Here is a 24,111-nt window from a genome sequence, read left to right on the forward strand (position 1 = left end):
CAAAGAAAAAACATTCTATTTAAGAATGTACACTCTCACAAAGAATAGCAAGTAAGCAGCACATTATTGTTTATTTTTTATTTCCAACCCCATAATGCACGTGTTCTGCTCACCTTTTGTTTCTTCTTTCGCTTTTTGTGTTGCTAAGTCTGCAAGCCAGTGTAAGGCAGATGATGGGGCTGTTTCTGGACAAAGTGGTCTGTTAGTCTTTGTTTCAGCAGTGTTATTGGTTGATAATGTCTCTGTTTTTGCAGGTTCTTCTGTCCTACTATCATTTGCTTCAGATTTTGGTACACTGTCCACTTCTAGCTGCCCTGCTCCCGCTGTCCCTGCTCCAGTGGAAAAGGTGCTCTCACTTCCAGGGACTGATGCACTGGCATTTACAGTCGGAAGCTAAAACAAAGGTATAAACATCTGCTAAATGCTGAACAAAGGGAAGAGTTCAGCTTGAGAACATTTTATTTATCTAAAGCACTGTTTTTTTTGTGTTTTTTTTTTGTTTGCTTCAAGCTAACAGAAGAATTCCTTTGCGCTTATGTAGCAGCAGAGTACAGAAGCTTGTCATCTCTGTATATTAGACCTTGCACTGTGACATGAACTTTACCATGTACTACTAAGCAAATTTTTTAATGCAAGCCCAGACTTTTATATTTTCTTTTTACAGGAGGATTTTTGTGTGAGCAGTAACAAAACTCCTCTAGATTCAGCATAACATTCACGAAACGTAACAAAGTATACTTTGTAAACTGCAAACTGCTCACACTGGATTGTTTTAAGATAGAGCATCAATATGAATGGCTTCCTGCTCAAACTTATACATAAGAAGGATTAGATCAAACCCTTGCTACAAGAAGGACATCAAGGTGCTCAAGCGAGTCCAGAAAAGGGCAATGAAGCTGGTAAGGGGTCTGGAGAACAAGTCTTACGAGGAGCAGCTGAGGGATCTGGGCTCGTTCAGCCTGGAGAAGAGGAAGATCAGGGGTGACCTTATTGCACTCTACAGGTACCTTAAAGGAGGCTGTAGCAAGGTGGGGATTGGTCTATTCTCCCACATGCCTGGTGACAGGACGAGGGGGAACGGGCTAAAGTTGCGCCAGGGGAGGTTTAGGTTGGATATTAGGAAGAACTTCTTTACTGAAAGGGTTGTGAGGCATTGGAATAGGCTGCCCAGGGAAGTGGTGGAGTCACCATCCCTGGAGGTCTTTAAAAGATGTTTAGATTTACAGCTTAGTTATATGGTTTAGTGGAGGACTTGTTAGTGTTAGGTCAGAGGTTGGACTAGATGATCTTGGAGGCCTCTTCCAATGTAGATGATTCTGTGATATCCATTTGGTAAATAACAATTACAGCATACGCCCCTGAAAAGCATCCTATTAATTAATAAAAAATTAATCCCATTAATTTTGCTTAGGCAAGACACTTCTAACACACACCAAGAAAAAGTGTGTTTCACAGTAGATTAGCCTAAACAATCTAACATTTTAATAGATCTTTAAAATGTAGTGTCAAACAAAGTGATTACAGCCCAAGATTACATACCTGTGATATTCCGTTAGTGACGGCTGGTCTCAACACTGACTTGTTCTGCCGATTAATACACGGACAATTGGCTTTAATACCCCATTTGCCTCGTGCTGCATGAACCATGTCTCCAATATTATAAAGGGCTGGAATAAAGTTTAGATTTTTAATATCACATGTAAAGAAATCTAAAAACAAGGCCTTAACTATAAATTTTCAAGTTTCAAGCATTACCTGTACCAGGAATGATCTGTGTTGGCATGAGATTCTCTGGTTCATGAGATTGACCCTTTGCACACTTCAGCCATGAGAACACTTCCTCATCACCAATCTCCTCTGTCTCTGGAATAAAGACATACAAAGAAGTAAACTTATTAAAAAAGTCACTAGAACTTTACAATACAATGCATCAATATTGTTTCTTCAGATTCTTTACAGTGCAGAAGATTAACCTGGGGATCTCAGAAATAAATTATAAAAACAGATCATTAGCACATGATACACAGCAACTTCTTTGCATCCAGATAATGAAGCTACCACGTTAATTTTCCCTTCATCACAATCAAAGGAGTTCACTACTTTCTATCACCTAGAAGTGTTTGCTTCTTTCCTCAATTTTTGAGATCACCATTGTTCTCGTATCACTCTCCTAAGTTGTACAGTAATTCTAACTTTTAACGTCATCATCTCCCAAACTTTTCCACAAGTATTTGCATATCAGTTTAAGGAAGAAGAAACTAAGCCTTCTTGTGACTATATCTGCTTAATAAATCTAAAAAGTAACAAATAAATAGATTGAAAAGCAGCCTGACAAATATATATTACTTCAGATTCTAAACCAAGTTGCACCTACATAGACATTGCTGCATAAACTGCACACCATTCTCTTCCTTTAAAAATGCAGTAAAAGGGGAGTAGAAGATTAAAAGGATCATATTAGTGGTGGATTTGTCAGTACTAGGTTAAATGTTGGACTGGATGATCTTACAGGCCTTTTCCAACCTGAATGATTCTATGATATACAACTTCATTTCAGGGTCCCTTTAGACCTTTTATCTGCACAGGTTGTTTCTACATCACAATGTTCTGAAGCCTCTTGAGGCAAGTAATTGTATTAAGGTAATGCCTCTGTTGTCCATTTTGGCCCATCCCAAAATTTCAGACTTACTAATAAACGAGAATTAGGATACTGTTTTCAGGAAGCTGTTCATAAGCAATACACACACCACAATTATATGTCACTGTGAAATATCGATCTTTTCTGTACTGACCCTCCTCCGTACACCAACAAATACAAACTTCCCATGTGCCCAAGACATCTTTATTTTAACCTAGCATGGATAAGGATATATATTTTATAATGTGAGAGAAGGTGTTAAAGGACCACTGCCCTTGAATCATGAAAATCTTTATACCACATTCTGTCAGTGGCATATTCAGTCCCAAATGCCTTTTCCAAACATGTACAGTGCCAAAATGCAAAAAAAAAATAAATAAAAAAAAAAAAAACAAAAAAAAAAAAACACACTATTCTACTTACTGTCTTTCAATTATTTCCATTATACCCTGGTTAACTACATCTTAAAGACTGGTACATTCTTTCGCACTTTTCCGGTGTGATCTGGCAGTAATTTCTTCCTTATACAAAAATAGGGGTGAAGTTTTATCTAATTTTAAAACCCATTGCTTTGATAATTCAGTGCTTTCAGGAATCTTTATTATAACAGGCAGATAGCAGTACTCACTATCTTTAGTATTTTGTACATCTGCTTCACAGAGTCACGTAACTGTCAGTAGTAGATTTACATTTATTAAGATTGGCCATTGTCAGCATCCATACTACCAAAGCTGTCTCAATACAAATATACACAAAAACATCTGATACTCACTTCTGCAAAAACATTATCTCCCTATTTGTTACAAATCAAAGTTACTGAAGTTTTCCTTAATTAAAAAAGCATTAAGGAATCAAAAAGAGAAAACATTCCAAAAACTCCTTTGTACAGGAAGTGGTTCTCTATAGTGTGTGCTTACTAGTCCATCTTGTGATGGTTCAGACCAGGCATACATAGTATTATTTAATTCTTCTTTAGCTGAGGAAAAGATGGAACTAGACAGCAGTCTTTCTCAGTACACAACATATGCCTACTGATGTCACAATTTTAACATAAAACTCTAACCAAATAGATAAAATACAGTTATTTAAAGAAATAGAGAATGGAACAGCAACATATAAGGCAGCTGTGCTAAAGTTCCAAACTTACAGACTCCCACATTGATACTTACCAACTTTCCTACAAAAGCTTAATCAACTTCCCAGAAACTATCCCCACAGAAAGCCAGCTGTTTTGTAGATGACAGTAAGGTAAAAATCCAGTACTCACCACTACGTGGACGATTCTTCCTCAGCCGGTAACAGTCCAGACAGACCCCAAACCCACACTTGCGACAAACCCAATGAATATTGAAGAGTGTTGTCTCACATACATCACACATTTCCCTCACACCACGTACTGCTCGCTTCCATGCCACTTTCTCTAAAAATAGAAGGAACATTAGGAATCATTGCTTTGACATTTTTCATTTCTCTCATCTAATTTGAGAATATCACAGTAACATTGACAAGCAATTCACAGAAACATGACTTGGGGGCAGAGTATAGAAACACATACTTCTTACATCCAGAGACACTCTTTGAGTTGCTAGTCCTTTGACACTACCAAAATCCCCATTTCTAAGAGGTTGTAAGGTTAAATCCCAAAACACACACTACAGAGAAATGGGGCACCTCACAAAGCTCTGTAGAGTCTGAACTTCATGGAAGTTACAGGAAAATTGTAAAACTGCTAGCTTTATGAACAAATAACGTGAACATATAAAACTATAAGGAATGAGTCTTAAATTTCATTAATTGGATGACTATCAGTTCTTTGGATTCTGAACTAAGAAATCTGCTGAAGTAGTAGTCCTCTCCAAATGGATGCCCTCATAAGTTCCAGGAACTAAAGTGAAAAATCAGACAGAGCAATCAATATGACAGGCTGAACCGGATACCTTGAGGAAATTTTTTCCAAACACACTACCCCTTTTAGTGGCAATGCTGTCAACTAGTTCCTTAGCTGAGTACTTGCACACTGAATGTGTGTGCTGTTCTCTACACAGAAAACCCTGTGCTTTTATGTGATGTCCCTGGAGTATAATAAGACTGAAGTATTAAAAAAAGATGCTCATTAAAGTGGAGCTCGTCAACATGAAAAGTGTTCACTTCTATTTTCTTAGGAGCATGGGTCAGCTAATTTCTGCACTTGTTTACTGAACAATCAACAAATGATGTCTCGGAAAGTTACCGTTAGCTTTCCTTGTAGAAAGGCTGCACTGATCCAAACGAAAAATCCCAAATTCTGGTGGGATTACATAGCATTTACAAAATTACACACACCCAAAAGAAGTGAATATAGCCTTCTTGTTTGAAGAAGAGGAGAAGCGTTTTGACAAAAAGTTATATTACTCATTTAACTCTTCCATTGCATGGTATATGTCACACACAGAAGATGGATAAAAAACACATCAAAAACCCAGCTTACGATGTGGCTCCACCATCATCATTGCCTCTTTTTCTGACATAACAAGCTGGCAGAACTGGTCTCCAACATTGGCCAGGATGTATTTTGAAGTCTCCAAATCAATCCCCTCTGCAGGGGAGGAGGAAGGAATCCACAGACTCATGGCATCAGGGTCACTCTGCTGTGGGTTCAAGAAACCCTCTACTCGTAGAATACCTTTCCGGGTAAATATCAGCCTGCAGAAAAGAGGATAAAGTAAGCTTGTTAACCACCTTTAATTAATTTATAATGCAATCTATGTCAAAATATAGATCCGGAAAGGGGAAAAAGGCTTGAGTTACAGTACAATAATTTACAGCCAGTAAAATTATTATGCAAATCCAAATAAAGAAGAGAATAAGGTACATGAAGGCAATGGCTGCAAAACCCACCAGAAGGGATGCCCAGGTCCCAGTATGTGTTGGTGTGAAATTCCACATGAGAGATTGTTACAGATTGGTATAATTCTATACTGTTAATAGAACGAGATGATAAAATTAAAATTATTTGGGCTGCTGCATGATACTGCTTGTAAAATTGTGCATGGTTCGTTCTCTATTTTAACTCAGTAGAAAGTTATTTCCCAACTCTTGGGAAACCAGTATTTCAATTCTGGCTAGTAATGCTTGCACTTAACAACTGCTCTAACAGTTCACATTAGAAAAGACAAAAATCCTTATTGTACCTACTCTTCTTGACACTGTTCTCCCCAGACATGAGACAACTGTTCTATCAGTAGCAGTTGATGCTCCTAGTCTTCATGTGGTAAAAGGTATAACAATGTAACTTAGAGAAGCCTGAATGTCTCCTGACATTATTAAAAGTAACTTTATTTTTCAGCAAAAAATATTTTTGATTTTAATCGCAAAGATAGTTTATTTTTTAACAAGTTCAGGAAGAGCAGCAGCTATAATCCTTATGGGTGGCACATACTAAAAATTTTCTTCATCCTTTAAATGTCCAAAAGCGAGTAAACATCTTTTCTCAAATGATGCCTTGTGCTTGCTACAATAGGCAGATAAGGAAGATGAAGAGAAACACGAACTGCAAAGGAACATACGTAGTACACAGAGAAAATACAGGCAGCAGCCTGCTCCTAGAAATCAGTTTTGTACTCAACTTACAAAACCTAGTCAAACATCAGCCTCGTTCATGCTGGCAATATCACATCACTTGACTAAATTAAAATTTTCTCTCTGTTCTGAACTCCTTATGACAGAGCAAAAGAACAGTTACTGCATACAAAAACTATTACCCAATAAAGCAAATTCCATCTCCTAAGGCTGGATTTAACACTTCTCCTACTGTCACACAGCTGTAAGCTGTACATTCCAGCAACAGCTCTTCCCTCACCTCTCCGCCTGAGCAAGGAAATACCAGTCAGGTGATGCAGGGAAATGCAAGATACTGAAAATCTTCGCTATTGTACCCAAGCAAGTAAATTAAATAAAACACAAATACTTTGTGCTTGGACATGGTCCAAGCTCTGCGTATAAACTACATATGAAGGAAGGAAGGATTTGAGCACCTCCGGAAATGGAAGAAGCGACATGCCACAGTTGAGTCATCCTGCTCTTGCTCCTTAAATTTGCGGTACCGCTCCAGACGGCACTCCCGGCACTTGTGCAGATGTGGGGCTACATTGATGCAAGAGCCATCCTGGAGAAAAGGCTCACCTGACTGCTTCAGCTTCCTCACCTTACTCATGTCTTTCAGTACCGACTGGCCAACTGGGTGAGGCAAAGTAGAAGTAAAAATTCATTAGTTAACTGAAACAGCAAAATGATACTGGCCCCAATACACGTATTTTCAGAAATCTGTACGTTCATACCCATGACAAACCAATAAGACTGATCATTTCAGCAGACAAGCTTCTATTAGTCTTCCATGCACCAGAACCACAGTTATTTTAAAAGTAAAAAGCCTTTGTAAAAGGAAGGGTCATCTGGTTAAATTGGGCTACACAAAGTACCAAACAGCATTTACTTACAGACATTCCAGCTTTTGCTCTCAATCCCAACACAACAATCAGCTGCTTTAGACAACACCTACAGCCCATTATCATCAAAGACTAACAGTTGGTACTTTTAATTAGGATGTAAGTTAGCAGTAAAATTAACAAATCCACACAAAAAGAATCTAATGTTTCCAAGTCTGCAGTGTAACAGTTTTGTCCAGACATATATATGCTTAAACAACTCTCAAAGTGAACACATTAATTTGCATACAAGAAGTATTAAACTTTAACCTTGTAAATATCTTGTATGTTGGCTACCCAGCATAAATGAGGTTTACACCTGTGGCTATTTCACATAGTTCATCATACAGGAGAAATACAAGTATCCCACCCCTTTATATCCAAGACAACCTACATTCAAGCTATCACCTTTTAAGGGAGCTGTGCGAGGTCGGCCCTTTGGGGCTTGTTTCCCTTTTCCTTTCCCCAGCAGCAATTCAGCATTGCGTTCTGCATTGGGACCTAGCTTTGCCATCAAGTGGTCTGGGATTCCCTTCATACAAGCCTTGGCTTGCAACTGTTCTTCAGAGTCACTCAAATCTGATAGGTCACTATTGGTACTGGAGTCTGAGTCCTGTTTGGATGTCAAGCTCCGCTCATCCAGAGAGAATCTTTTCACAGCTTCAAAGGGGGCTTTGTTCTCTTGTGGAAATTCAGACTGTGAAGAGAAAAAGCCAGGTGGATGCCTGCTAAACACATTAGAAAATGTTTTCAGAAGAGGATTGTCCTGCTGGCCAGGCCCAACAGCTGGTTTTTCTTCTGTTGGGCTGGAGGAAAGTGTGGGCATCTCAATGGGCTGCGTCAGGTTACTGCTTGGTGAGCTGGAACGGCCATTCCCTATGGTGGAAGGACTCTGAACACCAACAGCAACTGTTGAACAAGGAGTACTGGAGATCATCTTTGAGGAATCAGTTGTTATAAACAAGGTTTTCTTCTTAGCTAGACAAGAGTCTGTAGATGTGAGTGATTCTGGCCAGCCAGAAGTAGCCTTATGACCCACAGCTGTAGATGGAGTAGAAACCCCTGTCTGAGATGAAGATGCAAAGCCACTGAAAGGACTAAGTTCTGTTTTCTCAGCAAATGCCAGGAAAGGGTTTGAGGGTTCCTCTCTTGATAGCTTTGGGGGCTGTAAAAATAAGTTTTCATGACTATCTGGGGGGCGAGTATTCAACAGGCCTCGTGAAAAGGCTGGAGTAAGGGTGGGCATGGATTCCACAGGCAGCTTCCGCTCCACAGAACTGCCAGACTGGGCTCCTGGTTTAGTGTCCGCTGAAAGAATTTTACCTTTGCAGGTCCCAGCACCCACATTCTCTGTACACTGCTTGAATGAGTCCCGACTGGAGGCATCTTCAGTCAAGCTCTCTGAAACGACTGTGAAGTAGTTACTGGAAGGTAGATTTTGGGACATGCATTGAAAAAACAAGTTATTGGAAAGATCAGAATCTTTCTGAGCCTCTTGTCCAGTACTACAACCAAAAGTAAACCCAGAAGACTTGCTTTCTGGAGTCACTACTCCATTTGATTGGCCTCTTCCACCCCCAAATACCAAGGTCTGGGAAGCACTTGGGAGAGAGACTCCAAATCCGGAAGAAGCCAAAAGCGAATTTCGAGAATTCTGAAACAAAATTAAAAAGCATTAGCCTAATAAAAGATTCTTATTTGATTCAACAGTACCTTGGTTGGTCTAATTACAAAACTAGTATTCTTCTTACCCACCTGCAGTAAAAAAAAAAAATTAAAAAAATCTAGTAGAAGTACTGCTTACAATGAACAGACTTCTTTAATGATTGTTAGAATAATTTTTCCTACTTACAAGCTATTGAAAATAATGAGGTAAGTGTCTGTTATGTACTGAAGACACATGGAAAAAATGAACACATAATGACTTGTGCTTTAGAACAAAAGTGAGACACAAGATGCATTTGCCTAATTCACGGAAAAACAAGCAATTTAAAATGCTGTTTTGTTTCAAATCACTGGAGAGTTTTAATTGAAAGTACCTTTCAGTCATTCTCCTACAGCAAATTTGTCCTTTCAACCATTCACTGTTTCAGTACTCACCCTCCCCCACCCAGGATCATCCTGATAAGCTTCTACTTAACCAGCACCCTTAAAATACTTAACTTAGTTTGTGAAGTTAATTAAATAAACACCTCTAGCAGTTACTGAATAGCCTGTTCCTGATGACAGCCGCACATCTGTTGACTGGCACACAGGTGCTTAAGTGGTGCTCTCTAGGGGATTTGCTCAGTAGAGGTTAAGCACAACAGGCTTAATTTTTTATCATCTTTAAAAATTGAAAAAATTTCTTACTTGCAAGTTTCCATCACTGTGAAACAGAATATTCTATTGTTCTCAATTTATTCAGATTTTTCAATTCTCACAGTCAATCTTACTGTGATTATATTCTGTGACTAACTTGTTGGTTCTCTTCCTTTTCTTCAAATTTCAACTTAGAAATCTCATCAGTCATAGAGAATATTCACTGTAAGAGTATGTGGAAGGAGAATGTCTCCTCTTTTAAGAGTAAAGGCCCTTTTCCAATGCAACGAGGGATAATAAGACAGGGAGGATGCCATAAACAACAATGCAAGGGGACACAAGGCTGACCAAAAATTGATACGTGATGCAGTGATGACAAAACCTGGGCAGTCACAGTAATTGATGAGGGCATGTGAGCGACAGTGTGAAGATGCTTATTCCAGTGAGGTTATCTGATGAAGGGCCTCCTCAATTTGGAAATTAAGGAAAAAGGGAAAAGCCAGAAAACAAAATACACAGATCTAACAAAAGAAACAGACAATTAAAAGAAACAAACCTCCCACTCACAGTAACTGACAGACTATATAGAAACTGCAGGAACATCAAGCAGCACTTTGCACCTGGTAAGACTGTTAAGCAGGGGGTCCCCAACTGGGAAGGGTGTGAGAGTTGGTAGCACTCTACAAACCCACAAAGGGGTGTGCAGGCAAAGGGGGGGGCAAGGAGGCACAAAGAGGAGGGGTAGGAGGAAAAAGGGCATAAGAGCTTTTAAGTGCACTTGTCTGGCTGAGCCCTGTGCCTGATCACTGCAGTCTGTCCTATCTTATGTTTTCTTATTAAATCTTAAATATTTCTCTCTCTGCATGCTGTAAGGACTAAGTGACAGCTACTGGTGAGACCTGCATGCATGCAAGTGAAAACTGGTGCCAGTTACCAGAGCCAGATCGGGGGGCTGGACAACCCTGCCCTGTGGCAGCAGTTCTTGGAGGGAGTGTGTGTCTTTTATTCCCAGACACTGTTTCAGGCATGTATCTTCCCCAAGCGTCAGCAAACTTCAAGCTGGACCAGCCCATTAGAAAGGGGGGCTTAGGTTGGTGCCAGGGTATCTTTCAGACACCAGCTCTGTTCTGGTACAACCAGTGGAATTTGAGAATATGGAGAGCTTGTGGCATGCGTGTGAGTGCCAACCAGAAAGCAGCAGTTGCATCCCTCGGCCTGGGCAGAAAACCTGGGCCTGGCCCTGGGGCACCATGCTGTGCTCCAGGAGCCAGGCAGCAGGAGGAGGTGGTGTATGCTCTTTACATCGTGTAACACTCATGGTTAACACTATTTTATTCCAAGGCCATGCTAAATAAAAACTACAGCCTCTGTGTAATATATATTACTGGTCATTAGTGTCACTGCACACCTATTATGCCGCAAACTCATGTTTAGATTGTTCCTCCTTATCAACCTCTTTTTAGTAACTTTAACAAGATATTAGTGTCCTCCCTTCCAATTCTTCCAGATATTAAAATTGCATTTTTTTCTTTTTTGAAGTCGAAGTTGTTTCAATAAACAGGAATCTTCCTTCTCCTCCCAGCCTTCCCCCCACCTCCCACAAAGCAGAAGCAAGCAGGGGTGGAAGCTGTCTCAGCACAAATAGTTTGTACTAATGTTTAGAATTACCACATTAAACATAACAATTTTTAAATGGCATATGACTATGAATGCAAGCCAAGCTTATTAAGCTCAAGGTTCCAGATGACACTGTGATAAAGTGGATAGTCCAAAGGAGTAACACACAAAATATCGACAACCAGTTTAAAAAAAAAAAAAACAAAAAAAAGTAGTTGTGGGTGGTTTTGTGTGTGGTTCCCTCCCCAGCTGTTTGATATGGTGCTTAGTTTCTGGTCTAGTAGTCTACCTGCAGATTATAAAGCCATAGTATCAATAATGATTTAAAAGTGATTTGGTGTTGGGGAGAGGAAGGAAAGGAGAAGTGGTACCAAAATTTCTCAGCACAATGAAAGTATTTCCTTAATACCAATGACGACAGATACAATTTTGACAGTTCACTTATGCACCGTGTAGTTGATTACAACTCTTTGTTTTTTTTCCTCTGGGCAGGGAATGAGAGATGAAAATGAATAACAAAGGTCATATTGTTATCTAACAATGTTATTATGCAACTCTCCTGTCTTCTGCAACTTAATTTCTGCTTTATCCATTACCATCTATGAATCCTTGTCTTGAGGTAAACATTTTGCTTTCCCCCCTAATTCCATTAGCCAATACAAAAGATAGAAGAAAGCAGCCCATTTAAACTCCTGGAAATCTCACTGGAATCTCTAGTACATCTTCTATTATATTCACTTATTTATACAGTAGAAAAAGCTTTTTTTTTTTTTTCCTGTACTCCTTACTGAGTTGGGGTTTAGTTTTTGTTTTTATAAGCTTTCCTTTGATTACTTAAAAATTAGAAGTTTCCTTTCTACTTTTCCGATTGAAAACAAGGATATGCAACTGAAAAATCCTTGAGCCACTTCCCTGCTGAGCTCTTAATACCTAAAGATACCCATCTCAGATGTTTCAATTACTTCTTTGCTTTCAGCATCAGATAGTAGAAAAATGAGCCAATAGCATTATATACTATGTACACATCTTTGTTCTAAGAGACAAACTGGGAATCTATGAAGGGTTCTCAAAATGTAGCCTCATATAACTTAAATGTTCATGTTCTCATGCACATTTGTTGATATAAAGGCAAGATATTTTAAGTAGGTTATCTTCCATGTGACATGACAAAATGAGTTACATAAAGTACAATGTTCAAAGTCATTTTAGGGTTGCATTGTCTAATTTCTCAGATTAAGGCTGAATAAAACCAGAGTGCTCAAAAGTTCACTAAAAAGTTGTCTCTTACAAGTTCTTTATCAAGCATCACTTTCTTTTGGATCCTTTCTTAGATCAGATGATAGAAAGGTTATTTTCTTTGAAAAGAAGGGATTAATCAAAGAAAAAGTAGTCCAGTACAGTTCCATGTACACACTTTGTACCAGGAACATGTTGCAAAAGATCTGCTGGCAAATACACATTTTTCTTGAACATGCTGGATCATGAGCTACTCACCTCTCCCTGGGCTTGTGATCGGTTTGTTTTCAATTTGTCCTGTCCAGTAACAGCTGGCAAACTGGTATCAGAGATTCTCACAGTTGTTGGTGTCAAAGCAGTTGTAGTAACTGTGGTTGAAGAAGTCACTGTGCCTTGGCCAACCTGTTCCAGTGATTTTCCTGCCTCTTTACATCCAGATCCAACTAGTAACGCTTGTCCAGCCACAGCAGAAAATGGAGTGAAGGGTAATGCTGTGTCACCACCAACTGGTTCATCTTGGACTACTAGTGTTCGACCATTCTCTTTGGTGTAAGTGGCAAAGCGAATATTGCGATTAATTTGAGGAATGAATGAAGGCAACTGCTTGGCCCTTGGATCCAGTCCTGTTTCACTGTTGGAGCCGCCTTTCCACAGACCTCTGCTTGCCTCACCTCCATCACTGCCATTGCTATCCACCTCACCCTTCTCCTTTAGCTTCTTTGTTGCAGGATCACACCCAGAATCTGAAGCATTTTTTCTCCTCCGTCCATCTTTTCCCTCCAAACTTTCTTTCTTCTTTTTCCCTTTAGACGATTTAGATGCTTTAAGGCCCCCTCCCTACAACAGACAAAACCATACAACCACTGAACAGAATAAACTAGTCTACATGTTCAAAGACCATTTTCTCTATTAGAATGAGGAATAATGATGCTACCCTAAACTTAGAAACGTTTATTTTAAACAGATCTAAAAGATACAACACAAACACAGAACACAAGCATGAACAGTCTTTTTTTGTTTGTTTTGTTTTTGCTTTTGTTTGCTATTGTTTTTTTAACTAGCATAGGATCTACATAGCAAGTCTTTTAGCTGAGCTATTTTGCTGCAGCACATGCTGTATCATAGCAGATTTTGGGGAACACAAAACACGGCCAGCGTAATTCTTGCTAATGTATGAAAGATATTTACACACTAACTTATGCAACAAGTCTAATAATCCTGATGGTTCTTTTCAGGGGCAAACATCTTGTTCACTACCCAAAGTCTGTAATTTTTAACTGCAGGATATAACATGCACTTTTAGACTAGGGTAAAAACAGGTCCAGAAGTTATCATGTAATCTCTCAACTGAAGCAATGAAATGCCACAAGCATACAAGTCTGCTTCAGAAAGGCCAGATAATATATATATATTTTTAAATGCCTAACATGATCTGTGGAAAAGCAAAGGGTGATCCTGTTAAATGAAGGCACTGAGCACACAGACATTCTTTGTTAGAGAACTACCCCTTAAAATGGAACACAACCACCCTGATTACTGAACTCCTTCAATACCCATGCTGAACTTAGTATAACAGGCCTAAGCTAAAAGAAAATAGATTGTTTAAAGGAAGGTATGACCATTTCTCAGAGGGGTAAAGAAAGTTTTCCTCCTTCAGTTGCGTTACCAAAAGCCTGCAGTGAACACATCAGTATTCAGTTGTTCCCATGTTTAAATGTTTTATATCTAGATCATTATCAAGTTTCATATTATATATACAAGATCTGAACTGTCGCAGTACCTCACTTGGAGAAGTGTTATCCATCACCACATGAATCAGTCGAGGATCCACTGACTTTATTTCACCACTCTAATTTTTATGCAGATTGATATTGAGGAAGTAGGAGGAACAAGAGAAGAGGTTAGTTTTTAGTTCAGAGCATACAATATCAACATAAGAGACCTTAAACTCTCTGCGGCCCATCTCTCATCTGCCCTTTCTTTTTGTCCATTCTCTCACCAACAGTACAACCTTTCAGTTTACCTTCTATTCTTTTGCTCCTTCTCAGTCAATAAAACTTTCCTACTGTTTTGATTTGATTCCTACTGTTATTTTCTTATATATTTGTTCTACTGAGCAACTCTATTTGCAACTCTTGTTGCACTAAGCACATCTCTCTAAATCCATTTTAGTATTGTTCCAGTATTCTGCACCTTCAATGTGCCAGATGTAGAAAAGTCTACTGGAAGGAAACACCTCAGTTTATGCTAACAATCCCCATTGGTATCTCCCCAAAATGAGCAATGACTACCCAATCTTTGTAGCTGTGCATGAAGGTTACCTTTTTATCTGACAGTAGATACACAATAAATTGGCTTCTTTCCTGGCATGCATCTGTAGAAAGCATATACTCCACAATTTCAATGTCTCTCCAAAGTACCAGAATTATTAACCATACACGGTATATTTTTTTCCTGTGCATGAGCAATAGATCTAGTACTCAGAGTGCAAGATTACTGCACATGCATACAGATTCAGTGCATTTGTTCTGCATGTATTTATTGCATATGGAAAAGGCTACAGGGGAAAAAAAAAAAGAATGTTCCTATAGTAATTTCCACACAGACCCACAGACCTGTTCCTGACAAAGGAAGCCACTAGGAGCAGGCTGCTGGTAAGGCTGAGCAACTTGTCAGACTCCAGAATCACATAAAGCAAACCAAATACTGATTGTAACAGGGCAAACAGCCAAAACTAAACTACACCAATCAAATCTGTTTAGACTAAGGCTTCATCTTCTGTGATGCACTTGCTTCAAACTACTTCTGCAACCTGTCAGATACAAGTTGAGACATGGAATAGAAAAAACACAGCATTACAGAACCAGAAAGGAGCTTTCTCTACAACATCAAGCTCTCAAATTTTTTCAGTAGTTAGTATTTTCTCACATAGAGATCATTTTCAAAGGAGTTTCTACAGATTCTTTTATATAAGTGGGCTGTATACCATCATTTATTGGGAGAAGTCATCACAACAGAAAAAAAATAATCCATAAAGCCCACACAATAAAACGCACACACACACAGTAAAAACAACCAAGTAGCCAAGAACCAAAAGTTCAAGTTTTGGTGAAGCTGTCATTCTCCATGAAACACTCAGAAATAGTATTTAGAATGCTCAAAGCAGTGCTGAATATTTTTACCTCAGTCACAGACACTTCCATAAGACGAGTTATTGGGTCTTGATGGCTCACAACACCACAGAGCCAGCTGTTCTCATCCTCTGGTTGGTAAACCTTAACTCTTTGGCCTTGGATGCTGTAAGGAACTGGAAAACAAGCACTTTGAGCACATCTTCCAGACAAGCTTAGCGTCATACAAGGATCATACGTGCACAGAAGTGCCAGCTTTCAAGTTGAAGAAAATTAAAATGCTAGGGCTTCTGCTATACATTTTGCATAAGCAACTCATTCTACTGTAAGATGTCAATAAGCCCTCATAGCTCTAAGTCCAAATTACTGTAAAGGCAAAATTCATTCAGTTTACATATTTTATTAAACCAACAGACACCAAATCCCCATTATGTTCACCTTCAAAAATAATACAGTGGCCTACCTCTAAGGTGGACACCTAACCTATGAACCCAAATTCTGGATGGAAAAATGATTTTAGCACTCGAATTAGAAGATCCCAATGGATAACCAAAAGCTACAATCAGGCTTAAATCCTAATATGCAATCCAGATAATAACTAGGATATTAACACTGTGCTCAACAGCTTTGGTAACACAGTATTTGCAACTTAAATGATTCATGCATTAATTATAAAAATGAAGGAATTCGATGTAACAAAGGGAAAATTTCTCTGGTCCAAAAAAATCAACAAGTACAGAGCAACTTCATTTCTAAATTTCCAGAATTATAGAACAGAATCATAGAACAGCACCAACACTTTTGTCCTGGTTTCAGTTAGAATAGTTTTCTTCCTAGTAGCTGGTAGAATGCTATGTTTTGGCTTAGGATGAGAAGAGTGCTGATAACACCCCGATGTTTTAATTGTTGCAGAGCAATGCTTATACTAAGCCAAGGACATCTCAGCTTCTTGCTCTGTCCTGCCAACGGGCAGGCTGGGGGTGCAGTAAGAGCTGGGAGGGGACAGACCCAGGACAGGTGACCCAAACTAGCCAAAGGGGTATTCCATAGCATCTGACGTCATGCTAAACAATATATAGGGGTGGCTAGCCAGGGGAGGGGGCCGGACTGCTCGGGGTTAGGCTGGGCATCGGTCAGCGGGTGGTGAGCAATTGCATTGTGCATCACTTGTTTGTACACATTATTATTAGTAGTACTATTATCATCATTGTATTATTGTTATTATTATTATTTTCCTATCTTATTAAACTGTCTTTATCTCAACTCATGGGCTTCACTTTCCCTTTCTCTCCCCCGTCCCAGAGAGGGAGGGGGGAGGGTGAGCGAATGGCTGTGTGGTGTTTAGCTGCCGGCCAGGTTAAACCATGACAACTTTAAAAACTCAAAACAAGGAAGATTAAAATCAAGAAAGTTGTAAATACATGCACATTATCAATAGTACGATGTCCTACTTTAACCAGATCTTCAGTGATCATACACAGCAGGTATTTCCAGTTGTATCTCAGCAGCATACTTACTGGCATTCGTCTCAAAATATTGCTTCTTTGTAAAGAGCTTGCAAAAAAAACACAGAAAACCAATCTTCCAAACCAACAGTAACAGATACTATTACTATTTCCCTTCACAAATCCCAGAATAACATAATCGTTCCCCAACAGTCAAAGTAGTTCTGAGAAAGAAAAACACAGTATTACCTCTACTAAATATCTCCTGAAGTTTCTGGTCACTGAACAATGCATTAACAGATTCTCTTAGTGAAGGCTGTTCCTGGAGAATCTGATGCTGACTCTCTGTTCCCATCTGCCAACAACAAACAGTTTTAATATAAAAGTAAAGTGCTTTAAGGTAAAAGAGGCATGAGTTTGAGGGAGAGCTCTTCTTGGACTGCTTTCAGACATTAAATAAAACAAAAACAAGAGTACAATTCAGAAGAAACATTGCTGAACATGACAGGGAAAAAAAAAAAAAAAGGGACTAGCTATGGAAAAGCTGTTGTTAAACTTCCATTGCAATTATCATCTACACAACGCTTAACGGACAGCTCTCCAATTGACCAAGATAGGCAGGAACCAGGACTTTTAGAATGCAGATGAAGTTAGTATAGGCACCTGGAATAGCAGTAAAGGAAATCCAAAGACATGATAGGGCAGTGAGTGGAGGAAGACAAGAATATGGAAGTGGAACAGTACAGAAGTTTTAAGGAAAAAAAAAAAAAAAAAAGATTGTCACACAGAGCATGAAGTTAAATTTGCACTAATCTGAACACCATTCAAATACCTGAAACAAACGTAATCCACTGGCATCAGACAGGAAACGTAAGTGTCTGTCCAGAAGAAACTCCACTGGGACCACAGAGCCTAAACCTAGCTTATCCACTAGAGGAGTGAAGGTCTGTGGTAAACAACAGAAAATGAAGATTATACAAATGACCAAGCACACATATAGACCAAGAGCAGTTGTTTTCATATGCTATTTAAGTATCAAAAAATAAAGTTTAATTTTTCAACCTGCATTTCCTAGTACCTGAGTTTTAATGCAAATTATTACTCATTATGTTTAAGCAAATAATTCTTGCAAGTGTGTCATATAACAAGACAATATATTGCAGAAAATCGGCTCCATATCTTCATTACAACTTAAAGCAGAACTGAAAACTTGTTTTGTGATATTTGATTTTTCATAGGTAAGCACCTTCTGATGCTCAGGTTAAAAAAAAAATTCCTGAGTTAACAGTTCAAGCTATGCTATGCATTTCAGGTATAGCCTTCTGAAAGGAGCGTTTTCATTTCTGCACAGAAGTGCAAGTACTTCGTAGGCATGTTAATGAATGGGAGCATTTCTTGCTACTGTTCTGTGCAAAGATGAAGTTCATACCAGGTGTGCTATTGATAGCACAAACTGTAGAACAAATTACTAATGGAAGAATAATATCTAGCAGAATCAGAACGATAACATTACAATATAACTTGCTGATGCAAGATGAAGATGCCAACCACTGGAGTCTTTGAAATGTGTAATCTGTCTCATGCTCACACTTAATCATGTGTTAAAATCACGTTTGACATTTTTGCCTTAACAGATCATCAAATTTGTTCACACTCTAGTCTCCTGTACATGACAGTATGAATATCAAATGCAGTGCACATTTAGTCTCCCATTGAAAGGGAGAACTCACCTATAGGAAAAACACTGCCTACAAAACCTCTGCTATAAAGGTCTGGCTTTCTTCTGACTTAAGACAACTGCAGTAAAGAAACCCTCAGAGCGAGATGCAGTGCTGAACTTGTTGCTTTGAGCTCAAGTGTCCATTTAAAACAACAAGTTCAGATTCTACCAAGGCACAAGGTCCTTGATTGGCAAATGCATTTCAATGGTCTCACACCCTATTAAAAAGCATAGAGTATGATCTCAAGCAGAGATCCTACTTATTCTCACAATTTAAAAAATCCTGTCACAGTCAAAGTTCTAAAATAGGGAAAAATAATCTTTGATGTATTTATCACATTTCTGTGGACATACTGGTAAGAGATACTTCATTTCTGTGAGGCAACAGCATTCAATTTCTAGGGCATGAACTAGAAGCAAGTGCCTCTCAGATGTTTTTTCCACGGGCACTAAAACTCCCAGTTACTTACTCTCCTATTTACCATTTAAAAAACCTGTCTCCAGGCAATTTTTGGTACCTGCAGAGTGGTGTACTATTCAAGCCTTGTGTTTCATTGTACTGCCCATGCAAATCTCTGAGGATACAAGAACTTTTTGGTCAAATACTCACCAGTGCAGGCCACTGTGTAGGTGAGACTCGAGTCCCCTGAAGCATAACTGGATCATTTCGAGGTGCCCAAACCAACGATCCTTCCAGCAACAACACTATAACTTCTTCAGCATGGACTTTCACCCAGGCATGTTGCTTCCAGTTACAGCCATCAAATTCCACAAAGATCTGATTAAAAAAAGTAATTTAGTCCTTTTCAGACAGAGTAGAAAAAAATCAGTTTTTACAATTCCTATTGATGAGAATACAGCAGTTTTAATCAGAAAAATTGGGGTTAGTATTTTAACGATAACACTGAGAACCATCACATCTGCATAACTATTATGTTTCAAAAGAAACTGGACTAGAATTCACAGCAACTACTGAACTATGAAAATTCATTTATTCCCCAAACACACACTACTAGTTCCAAATGCTGCATTTCTCTGCACAAAACTAAAGATCTGAAACTTATTTATCCCAAAATGCAACTGATGACCCAAAGCAAGCCTCTTGTACACTGGGATTGCTAGAGAATTTACAGACTCCTACTTGGCATTTCAACAGACGGCCTGTATCAGTACAGATAGCTTTATAACTGACATTTACCAAATCGAATCCTTCAGACAGGAAAGCCTGTGTTTATGAAAACCACTCTCTATCAGAAATTTTGTGTCACCTTGAACATTAAACTTCCTGAACCAAATGCAAGTATTTCTGATGGCATCTAGAAATACTTACTAGATTTTTAATGACGTTTTAAGTACAACACAAATTGTACTACAATTCTAAATCACTGTTCTCAGATACCATTCTCATTTCTCCCTGTCACAAAGGGCAAATACTAAATCCATATGCAAGAATGCTAAGAACAGGAACAGGTTACAAGTCTCATTCCATGCCCTAACAATTAGTGCTATTAAATGTTAAAATGAAGTTGCATTCCAATCTTTCAGATACAGAACTTACATACTACACACATGTAACCAAAAATAAGTCAGGTGAACAGAAAGAAATTCCTAGTCAGTTAAGAAAGACCTTAATCTGAATAGTCAAAACAGAGTTTTGTAATAATTGCAAGATCATTGAGGGTAACAGACCCCTCTCTGCTTTACCAGTAATCCTCATTAATAGAGGTACTGGAGACCACTCATTCTCTTCTTCCCCACCCCTTCCTCCAGACTCAAAATCTGTCCAGCAAGAGAGGGAAAAAACATGAAGCAGCTTTCCTGATGAATTCTTTATCTCCATTACTTCCTAAGCTGCCCTGCAGAGAAAGACAAATGTGTTTTACCACATATCTTTCCTCAAATTCAACAAGTTTCAGCAATAAAGAAAGTTTGACTGAACACCTTTTCTGTTTCTGGGCCCGTACCTTTCTTAATAATATATCTGTGCTACTATGGTACCTATGTGCTACTATATGGTTTATGGCAGTAAAATATGACATGAAGAAAGGACTATCATGTTAAGAGTAGAAAGAGGAATTGCTTGTTTGTATGTATGACATTAGTCAGGTAATCATCTTATAATTCTCTTATGTTACATGAAAAAGTTGGCCAAAATGAACTTCTGGAATGATGCTAGCTAGATGCTAGAAATATACTTCTTCTTTTAAGATACTCAAGAATTTGATGAAAAGGAATAGAGATTTTATAAACAACTACACAGAAAAAACACTTCTTGCTAGCTGTCCTGGTTTCAGTTAGGACAGAGTTAATTTTCTTCCTAGCAGCTGGTAGGGTGCTATGTTTTGGCTTAGGATGAGAAGAGTGCTGATAACACACTGATGTTTTAGTTGTTGCAGAGCAGCGCTTACACCAAGCCAAGGACGTCTCAGCTTCTCGCTCTGTCCTGCCAGCAGGCAGGCTGGGGGTGCAGCAGGAGCTGGGAGGGGACAGACCCAGGACAGCTGACCCAAACTGGCCAAAGGGGTATTCCATCCTGTCTGGGGTCACGCTGAACAATATACAGGGGTGGCTAGCCGGGACAGGTGAGGCAGCTGCTTGGGGTTAGGCTGGGCTAACTCAGCGGGTGGTGAGCAATTGCATTGTGCATCACTTGTTTGTACACATTATTACTAGTACTATTAGCATCATTATTGATATTATTATTATTTATTATTATTATTTTTCTGTCTTAATAAGCCGTCTTTATCTCGACTCACAGGCTTCACTTTCCCGTTTCTCTCCCCCATCCCAGAGAGGGAGTGAGGAGGGTGAGCTGTGTGGTATGTAGCTGCCGGCTGGGTTAAACCACAACACTAGCAAAACTCCTTAAAGTAGTTGGCAAGGATTAATAAAGGCAGCCAAATTCAAACAAGCAGTAAAGCAAAGCTTACTGCCCTGACCCAAAGAAATAAGGATAGCTATTTATTTCTTTATACAAGACTTGAGTCAACTTATCTTGTGAGACACATGAAATCAGACTATACGTAAATTTCTTCCAGTCTTAACCTATGAGGCACCTCACATTTCTATGAATCATTATAAATTGATAAATTGGAAAAGCTCTACTTTTAGCTCCAAATTTAACAAGTTACTCCTTGGTTTAAAACACAAAACAATGCAGAACAAAAACAAATTCACCACAGTGCTAGAAAAAATAGTATTTGATGAACTTCTAGATGGGTGTTCCACATTTCTTTAAGATGCTTACTAAAAATTGTGAGAAATACTGCGACTGTCAGCAATAGCAATGCTTCTGTTACTTAACTCAGAAAACAGACTTTGCATTTTTTGTTGTCGTTTTGTTTTTTGAAACCTCAGATCCAGAATCTGGGTCAAAAAGAGAGCAAAGTAGAACAACATTATCATATTAAGCTCATCTCTCTTCCTTGCAAAACAGAGAAGTCATGGCAAGTTTGTTTTACACGCTTTATGTCCAATACTCAGTTTTCTTCCACTTTGGTATACAAGAAGCAACAAATATCACATACATGTATATAATATATATATAATATATAATATATAATATATATAATATTCTTTTATACAAGAAGGAATACATATTATATGCATATTATATATATATACACACACACACACACAGCCTGACAAACTTTGATTTACAACCAGCAAAGGAAGGCACTATTAATTCTAAACCAATACCAGGTAGAGTATTTTCCTCAACACAGATACAGAGAGCAGATGTTCCAATCCAATGCAACATCACACATCGTATTAGCAAAAATTACGCCAGTATTTTCCAAAAGATCACACCAAAGGACTGCAAGCCTCAAGACAAACAGCTACATTTTTACTTCCTGTTTCCAGAATCTACAATTGAAACTGCTTTCTGTGTACTGAGTATGCAAGAAGCAGAAGCTGACTTGCAGAGCACACTACACATACATTACTTTTTACGACTACTAAATATAACTACAGCATATTCTTCAACTGATGCCTCATACACTTAGTGGGTATGAGAAAACCACTAAAGGAATCCTGAAAGATAAGCCTAAAGCAAGGACAGATTAGACAGACTCGAGAGCGAATAACAAATATTTGCTTTTGATATTTAAAGTGGTATACAGCAATACTCTACCTTTGTTGTAAAACTCAGAAGCTTTAAGCAAAGCTGTTGCATTATAGATTTAAAAAAAAAAAAAAAAAAAAAAAAAAAAAAAAAAAAGGAGGTTCTCAGTTTAATTTGAAAACACTCTAGTTTTGTGTCAAAAGGGAAATGTCTGCATGCTAAAGCCCTGGAAACCCTGGAATAAATTATCTCTCCAATATATCAATGGCCCTGCAATTTGTGGGGTCACATATACTACCAGCTGCTGGCCCTTCCACGTTTGCTCACAACCAGTTCAGACAACCCACTGATAACAACAGCAACTGCGCTTTTCTAATACCAAAACTTTTGAACAGTGATATTGATGATATCAACAGGATATGCAATTAGTGCCAGTATGTCTGTATTGCATAAAAGAAAAAAAATGATGCTGCTTAGACAAAACGTGACTGCAAGATTTCCCAAGTTCTCCTATACCAAAAAATGCCTTCCTTAGTCGATATCTAATTACAAAGAATAACAATTTTAGTATTTTTTTTTTTTATCTACAAAAAGTGTTGTTGCAACTCAAAAAAAACAGAGGGTACACGAACACCTGTAATTCTCCTAGCTTCCCCTCCTTTTATTTAGTTGCCTGTCCGTCCCAAGAAAAGTGATGCCAGAAAGCAGAGCTGTTGCTCTACTTTATTTGATATACAACAACAGCCTGAAGTGTTTGTCTAGAAGGCACAGTTTTGTGTAGCTGCTACACTAACACTCAGGTCTTAATACACTCTAGAGAACTATAGCCTGGTTCAAATAGAATTTCTCCCCAAATTTTCTAACACCAATTCCACTACAAAAGTAGTAACAAAACAAAAGACGTAGTATAGATAGGACGCAGATATTGGTCTTTTTCATCACATTACACAGGCTACAAACATGGTATCTGATAGAACTACTGGAGTTTATTGCATTATAATTTGCACAAAAGACTAATGTAGATGCTATCTACGATAAACATAAGAAAAACTTTACATTTTAGGGCTTTATGTAATTAGGAAAAAAAAAGGAAGCAAAAAAATCCAAGTTCAAAAATATCCCTTAAAATGGTCTTAAATTTTACCTAGTTTTGAAAGGAAGGGTGGTCCATCAGTTGCTAGAGAGTAGCCAGAGACCCAGGTTCAATTCCCTGCTCCATCAGAGGCTTCCTGCATGGCCTTGGTCAAGCCATTTATTCTCACTGGCTGAGTTTCCCCATCTGTAAATTGGAATAATAGTACTTATGCCCAGAAAGGAGGCACTGGTAGGAATCTATTGCAGGCTACCAAGTAAAACTGGGTAACAGGTCTGTCCATGACCTCTTACTCATTAAGATGTTGAAAGAAAAGAACTCCATTGTCAACAAGTAGGAGGGGAAATAAGAAGGTAGATATAGATACTGAGATTTCAACTTGTGAGACATCTGAGATCTCA

At 38.5% G+C, this 24,111-nt stretch overlaps 1 protein-coding gene across 1 annotated transcript in view; it reads right to left on the reverse strand.

Annotated features, from left to right (window-relative positions):
• KDM3B (lysine demethylase 3B) overlaps positions 1-24,111 on the reverse strand; it is a 55,078-nt gene that overhangs the window by 22,450 nt on the left and 8,517 nt on the right. The window contains exons 2-14 of the mRNA XM_084535560.1: positions 19,162-19,329; positions 17,664-17,777; positions 17,081-17,186; positions 15,438-15,562; positions 14,036-14,104; positions 12,514-13,092; positions 7,510-8,755; positions 6,652-6,853; positions 5,106-5,320; positions 3,906-4,058; positions 1,756-1,863; positions 1,540-1,667; positions 114-393 (exon numbers count right to left, since the gene is read on the reverse strand). Of these exons, the coding sequence (XP_084391686.1) occupies positions 114-393; positions 1,540-1,667; positions 1,756-1,863; positions 3,906-4,058; positions 5,106-5,320; positions 6,652-6,853; positions 7,510-8,755; positions 12,514-13,092; positions 14,036-14,104; positions 15,438-15,562; positions 17,081-17,186; positions 17,664-17,777; positions 19,162-19,329 (3,493 nt within the window). The remainder of the gene's footprint in view (positions 1-113; positions 394-1,539; positions 1,668-1,755; positions 1,864-3,905; positions 4,059-5,105; positions 5,321-6,651; positions 6,854-7,509; positions 8,756-12,513; positions 13,093-14,035; positions 14,105-15,437; positions 15,563-17,080; positions 17,187-17,663; positions 17,778-19,161; positions 19,330-24,111) is intronic.

The sequence above is a fragment of the Aythya ferina genome, assembly GCF_964211825.1.
Source record: "Aythya ferina genome assembly, chromosome: 14".
In the NCBI taxonomy this organism is placed as follows: domain Eukaryota; kingdom Metazoa; phylum Chordata; class Aves; order Anseriformes; family Anatidae; genus Aythya; species Aythya ferina.